Below are 7109 nucleotides of genomic sequence, written 5' to 3' on the forward strand. Positions count from 1 at the left end.
ATCTCATCAAATGAGTTTTTGAGTAATTAAGCAAGAAAAAAAAGAAGTGAAGAGATGCATTTCACATTTTAAGGCCTCACTTTCATGTTTCAACCTTGATATCAAAGATCTGACTTTAACCACCACCAGAAAATAATAAAAATAAAGTGATATGTAACTTTCACCACTAGATTTTATTTTTATTTCTTGGATTTTTAACCATCTCAACTAGATTGATTCCATTGTCCTGACATCTTTAAGAGAACAAAGGTTGGAGAGATTCTGTATTGCAAACAACAGTCTTAATGACGTCGCTCATTTAATAGATGTTTATTACGTGTTCAAAAAGTAAATCACTCATTCAACAAACGCTCATCACGTGGTGAATTAATGACAAAATAATATCTCTCCAGCTATTGTGTACTCTTTTATGAATCAATAGAATTTGACTACCTAAAAAGAGAATCTCTCTCCAGCCCTAGCGTTGAGGAAAATACAAATCATATAGTTTTTATGCATTTTCCAATCAAATTTGCGAAAGAAAACACAACCCCAAGAACCCAAAATTAAGAAAGTGAAAGAAAAACTATGGTATTATTATAAACAAATCCATGATACACTTGAGTTAGGGAACATCACTGATTCTAAACTAGGGAAGAAAAAAATACAAGAAAAATGGAAAAACAAAACAAAAAAATAATCAACCTCGGAAAGAAGGGGGAGGGAATGATTTACATTACAAAATGGACACTACTTCACAAAGAACAAAATTTTCTCGTGCGAACCATCCGGCTTGCTCTCATTTTCCCGGTCTCAATCGGCGATACGATTCACTCTTGCTTAATCATAAGATGCATGTAAAGTTTCAATTGAAGAGCTTTACAGTTTAGAAACTTTTTCAGTCAGTCGACCTCGTTTGCACTCTTCAATACCTGTCCTCCAGAGTATAACAACGCCATCGGGCGAAGGCTGAAAAGTGCATTTTCTGGTTCATTGTTCATGTGTCATAAATCATGAGATCCGTGGAGCATCATAGCAAAACGCTTAGCACTGTCTGAGCGAAAGCTATCTCCTTTAAATCCAATCTGGGAGGAGAAAACCATAATTCAAGATACACTTGCACGAACAAGAATCATACAAAATTGTAAAGGTGAAATTTATCGAGTATTTATTCAAGCGCAGATGATTACCTCACTCAGGCTATCGGGGGAGAACCACCGCAGCAACACCCCAAGATGGACAACAGCAGGAATTATCTTGAAAAGCAATGGCGTAGTGACCTGCACCATAAGATCACAAAAATAAATATTCCCTTGAACAGGCCATGCACTTCAAACTGAGACGCAAATAACATTGGAGAAGATGTCTCGCATACCAGACTGAGAGCTGTTGTGCCTAGAAGCAATAGATATAATTTACCCTGCAATAGTGATAAACCTTCAGTTCCCATTTCACTTTACACTAAGCTTTCAGTTAAATCCCTAGATTAGGTGGGGTATGTAAGGAAGTTTACTTTTTTTAAATTTCTTAGGAATGCAATTTACGGGTGAAGCACTAACCTCAACTAGATGAAGATTAGAAGCACGGCTTAGAAGAACAAAAGCAAATTCTCCGATTTGTGCAAGAGACATCCCAACCTACGCATATAGGATAACCTAAGGCCCCTCCATCAACAAAATGTACAAAGTAAAAATGGAAATAAAGATGTGTTGACAGTTTGTTGAAATCTTACAAGAAGGGAAGTCTTGTTATTGTATCCAAATCCCTTGACCACGCAACCAATCACTACAGTTTTTACAATGATTACCAATATAACAGCTGCTAATAAAATATCAACATGATTCCAAAGGAAATGAACATGTATTAACATCCCAATGCTGGCGAGAAAAAGAGCAGCAAAGAAATTGCGAATGGGTTCAACCTGAAAGATGGGGAACCCCAAATAAGAGCAGAAACACATGTAAAATTAGAATATTGACAATTGATGATAACATTTCAACACTATGTACGAAACATGTTGAATGGATCACTCATCCTGTTAAATTGTTTACTATGATTGTAGAAATCTTATGTAGGACATTTCCTAGAATCATCAATCATGAAGCATACAAGGGGATAACAATTTGTAAAGCCTGTATCAGCTACACGTACATAGCGAATAAAAAATATCTTACTTGCTCCAGCGTATGCTGACCAAGATCAGTTGTTGATATCATCACTCCAGCCGCAAAGGAACCCAGTTCAAGGCTTAAACCCAGCTTATCACTACACTGAAATGACAAAGAACAATGCACATTATATCCATCCTTCCAGGAAGTTATTAGATAGACGCATGTAAGCATAAAAACATGTACTGTAGACCCCCAGGGGAAGACGTTTAGGGGTTAGGTATATGAACTAACAAAGTTGGTAACCCCAAACCCCTTACGTCCCCCCTCCCATTGTTGATGACAGTCTGTTTCTCTTACTGATGTATTAACTAGAATGAGTCTGTCCTATAAAACAGAAGATCTAAAAGATAGGAACTGAGACAAACCCAGGCAACTATTAAGCAGAACGCCACTGATGCCAACTGATACAGTTCATTTGTCTGCAGATAAAAATTGTTCAGTAAAAACAATCTCTGAAATTAAAGCATCAGAGTGCATTAAAATGAAGATATATCAAAATACCTGAGAAGATAGGCTTATCATAAGCTTCAGGAACCATGGTACACAAGTACGTGCTAATATGGACAAGGTGGCCAAAAACATAAGCAAAACCAACAGCCTGTGATAATGTAGTATTTAAAAAGAGACACGAGGCAATAATAGAAACTCAAAGCACGTAAAATCCAATTCATTTCAATATCACTAGAGAAATAGAGCAGTTAACAATCTCCCGTTCCAAAGACATTAACCATTCTGTTTCTAACTTTCCACAGCTGACTAATGGGAACTACAGAAGTGTATATAAATGCCCTGCTCACAACCAGCCCAATCACTTGATTGTATTTTTAACAATCACATATGACTCCTTTTTGTGATAAGTAAATATTGCTAACACAGGCCAGCGACCAGCCTCTTAAGACTGGTTGCATCTGCTCTCCTTCTCCCCCTTCTTTATATGATAGGATGAATTTTCATAACAATTACTCACGATTTAGTCATGGATATTACTCCTTGAAGAATACCAGAAGTCCCACCCAGAACTGGAAGCAGAGCAAATAGCAAACCCACCGCACAGTCCTAGTAGGTCACGTAAAGTGAAATCATAAGCCTGAATTCCAATCATCGTTTAAATGCTACGTAGTGAAACTTAGCAGTGATAGATTCTGCAAAGTGAGAAATTATGATATCACATACCTGCAGTATAAGAGTGCCAACTACAACTTGACCGTGAAGAGCACTGATACTATTTCTTTCCATCAAGAATTTCAAAACCTGCAGACCGAAAAAAAAGATGAAATAATACAAAAACTAAGAGGTTGCTACAGGAAGACCAAGATTCAAGGATACAGAAAAACAATGAGATTGGACTAAAGAAGAGGTAGGCAAACTTGTTTTCCAGTATCACCACTTGAACTATCAAATATTCCATAAAATTGCACATAACGATTCATATAGAATGAAAACAAATCAATTCTATGCATATTGTGCATACAATTGTGAAGAAATACGAATTTTAGATTAACATAAGCTGAAGAACCCACAACCCATTTGCAAGAATTAGAAAATTAAAAAGTCATGAATCCATATATTTTTCCCCAAAAAAACACGTATGTAGGGGATGAGAGAATTTAGAGATATCAGGGAAAAGAGAGTCACCACTGCTGTCGAAGACATAGAAAGAAATGCACCAACAAATACCCCTTCTGAAGGCCTCCCACCGCATAACTAGAAATAGCATGCAGCTGTCGTATTAGAATTCCATTGAAGACACAGATTTATGTGCAAAAAAAGAAAGTAGGAACAATCATAATATGGCGTCATTGGATAACAGGTCTAGATACAAATATGTAGCAAAAAATGTTCAAGTAAAATGTAAACATACCGAGGCTGTTATTCCACACAAGCACATAAATAGGAATATTTGCAGTAGACCTCCCAGAACAGCCACTATTCGAACAACCCGAAGCTGCAAACTTGAAAGGGAGAGACTAGTATCATGGCCTAAATTAATAGACCGACAAAATCCAAGGGATACTGCAACATTCAATTTACAAGCCTACCTTAGCAGCTGAGAACTCCAAACCCAACGCAAAAAGAAGAAAGATCACCCCAAACTGAGCCACAGTCTCAACCTGCATGCATTTCTTTTAATAAGGAAACAGAAGTAATGCATATGAAGATATCTTAAAGATCATACGTCAACATACTTGCACCATTTCACTGACAAAACTCAAGCCTCCAGGTCCAATAACAGATCCTGCTAGCAAGTATCCAGTAATAACCTGTCCATAACATAGTGAGTAGTCACTTTTTCGAGAATACACGGATCTTAAAGCAAAAGAGGTCTTCAAATAGAAACTTATTATAAAAGAATGCAAAGAGCTACGATAGAGGACAGACTGGTTGTCCAGCACAGGCAAATGCAATTCCACCACAAGTTGCAGAAACAATGACAACTACCAGGTCCGAAATCAATCTGAACATATGAAGAGGAAACATCAGCCAAAATTTTCAGTCACTCATAAATGAAAGGGTAATAATAATAAAAACTTTAGCTGACCTCAAGTCCAATTGCAGCACAGGGTATTTTGACTTGCGATTGGACATAATAAAGATATTGTCCTGATAAAAGAAATTTGAGCATACCAAAAAGCATTAACTTCGACCGCAAGACAGTATTTATATTTTCCAATGCAGGTTATGGACATCACAATAATGCACTTTTACACATTTTAAAAACATTACCTATCCACGTTACAATAGTATAAATGCAACGTGAACTAAACAAAATTTTCCAATGACGGGTGACAGACATACCTTTCGATCTATTAATGTTGGCATATCTTCTTCTCCATTCTCATTATGGAAAACATCATGAAACTGAAATGACCTAAAATAAGGCTCACAAAGGTGTCAGCAAACTCACTTCAAGTATTCCTATATCCAATTACAACTTCCACAAACTGAAGTCAACAGATTTGTTCTCCAATTCACAAGATAGAAGTACATACTTCTCCTCCTTGCTGTCATTCTTCTTGGACTTGACTCTAGCAACAGTTTCCAGAACTGCCTAATAGACAAACAGTTACAGCTCTCAATCTTGGGCCAAGTTTATGCAAAAATCACTTATGCAAGACAACATCAATATTTCAATATGAGAAATTTTGGAGTGATAAGACTATAAACATAGCATCCAGTGTAAACATTTCTTTAGTCGATCAATCTAAAGCATCTTCCTTTTTTGGTAATCTCGCTCTAAAGTTTGTCAAAGGTGTTAACTTTAATGCGATCATTACAAGATGGTTTTTAGCAATGCAGGTTTTCAACGTTCCTAAATCAGCACTAGGTGTACACTTGTCAAAGGTATTAACTTTAGAGAGATTATCATCAAATTACAATCCGATCTTCGCAATGCAGGTTTTTAGCATCCCAAAATCAGCTTCTAGGTGTACACTACTGATCAATTACATCAAATTACAACCTGGTTTTTAGAAATGCCGGTTTTAGGGGTAAGTTCTGCCCGCGAACTCCTATCATCTAACACCAAAACACACAACTTTAAAACCGAAAAATGTCAGAGCATACGAGTGAGTGCCTACCTGCTGTTCGGCAACGCTATTATTGAAGCCGCCAGCATCCTCGGCTGCACAACAAGGCACAACAATTTACACCATATTAACATCAACGTTGTCGTTAATTGCTCCAAAATTTCCATTCGAATTCAATTAAAAACTCCACATTTTTTCATAGTACCAAACAGACAGTATCTAATGCATGCAAAAACAAGGAATTGAAATTTGAAAGCCGTTTTTAAAAAATGGCCAAAACGAGGAATTGAAAAGCTCGGGATCTGAAAGAACCTTGATTTTGCTCGTTCTCTGGAAACTCCCGCTCCAGAGCCCGATCAATCATGTCGGCGAAGCTGTCCTCCTCGCCACCGCGCGACGAGTTCTTCGACTCGGCATTGGTCTCCCCCTCGGCCACGGCCACCGAGTTCGACTGAGTCGACTCGGCGGTCTCGGTGGGGACAGTAGCGAAAAAGCAGAGAAAAAGAACAGGCAGTGCGAGGGCTGTAGGAGATCGGAGCCTCATTGGAGAGGCGGCGGTGCGTGGTGCGCTTAGAGTGACCCCGGCGCAGGTTAGCAAATACGACCGTCGTATCCGATTCTCTGTGAGAGGGAAAAGGTTTCAGTCGAGTTTTTGGAAATGGAGGAGATGATGGTGAAAATACGAGACTGTCCTCCGAAGCAAAGTTGTGGGGGAATCTCCCCCAGGTGTAGGCTCTGTGTCGAGAGAGAGGAGATTGTAATTAAACCTTACGCGCCGATGTACGCGCGTGATTGCACCTTCAACGCACGTGGAAAATGGAAACGCAATCTACGTTTACATGTGCCAGTGGGGTAGTTAAAGCACTCTGGGGAGGCGGCAACTGTGGATAGGGGATTGGGTGCGGCGGCGGCGCATGAGGAGCAATGCAGCTCCCAACGGTCAATGAGGTAGAGTACGGCCTTGGCGCCGCGGCAGCGGGGAATCTTTCTTATATTTGCGCAAGGACAGAATTAAATGTTAAGCAAAGGTCAAGAATGATAAATGAGGAGGATGATTGGTCAATTAAGTGACAATTGATCCTAATTATAGATCCTTGAATAGATCTTGACCAAAAATATGAAAATCCTTGTACAGATCTATTTGAAGGGGCTCCACATTATAATCGCCTGTCATGTTTTAGTGACGTATTTTGAATTTACATTTTTTTTATTTACTACTTGAACTTTAAGTTACTCCAAACTTAATTAACTTTTTATATGCGTCAATTGTTCCTCAAGAACCCTAACCCTCCTTTTATTTTTTTTGTTGAACAATCGATATTATTTACATCAAGAAGGGAAGAGGCGAGCATAGCCTCACAATGGACTAATAATAATGTGACATCTCACTAACAATTGAAGAAGAATATCATTAGACCGTAGTAATAAGTGG

General features: G+C 38.4%; 1 protein-coding gene across 1 annotated transcript; it reads right to left on the reverse strand.

The window, feature by feature from the left end:
* Positions 1 to 554: 554 nt before the first annotated feature.
* LOC137738199 (K(+) efflux antiporter 4-like) lies at positions 555 to 6482 on the reverse strand. The gene is made up of 20 exons (XM_068477833.1): positions 5990 to 6482; positions 5729 to 5772; positions 5141 to 5199; positions 4947 to 5019; positions 4690 to 4751; positions 4530 to 4605; positions 4337 to 4411; positions 4190 to 4261; positions 4012 to 4095; positions 3786 to 3854; positions 3324 to 3401; positions 3118 to 3206; positions 2652 to 2748; positions 2516 to 2569; positions 2154 to 2249; positions 1712 to 1900; positions 1539 to 1616; positions 1355 to 1399; positions 1170 to 1259; positions 555 to 1064 (listed from the first exon to the last, which is right to left on the reverse strand). The coding sequence occupies exons 1-20, from the start codon at positions 6219 to 6221 to the stop codon at positions 984 to 986; spliced, it is 1743 nt and encodes a 580-aa protein (XP_068333934.1). The 5' UTR covers positions 6222 to 6482; the 3' UTR covers positions 555 to 983.
* Between the last annotated feature and the right edge of the window lie 627 nt (positions 6483 to 7109).

This window comes from Pyrus communis, chromosome 1 (genome assembly GCF_963583255.1).
Source record: "Pyrus communis chromosome 1, drPyrComm1.1, whole genome shotgun sequence".
Taxonomy (NCBI): domain Eukaryota; kingdom Viridiplantae; phylum Streptophyta; class Magnoliopsida; order Rosales; family Rosaceae; genus Pyrus; species Pyrus communis.

Coding starts and splice junctions, on each gene's coding strand:
- LOC137738199 (XM_068477833.1), bottom strand. CDS start 6,221: ATGAGGCTCCGATCTCCTACAGCCCTCGCACTGCCTGTTCTTTTTCTC. Junction 4,262..4,336: donor TTGTCAGTGAAATGGTGCAA/GTATGTTGACGT, acceptor AAATGCATGCAG/GTTGAGACTGTGGCTCAGTT. Junction 3,855..4,011: donor TGTGTGGAATAACAGCCTCG/GTATGTTTACAT, acceptor TGCTATTTCTAG/TTATGCGGTGGGAGGCCTTC.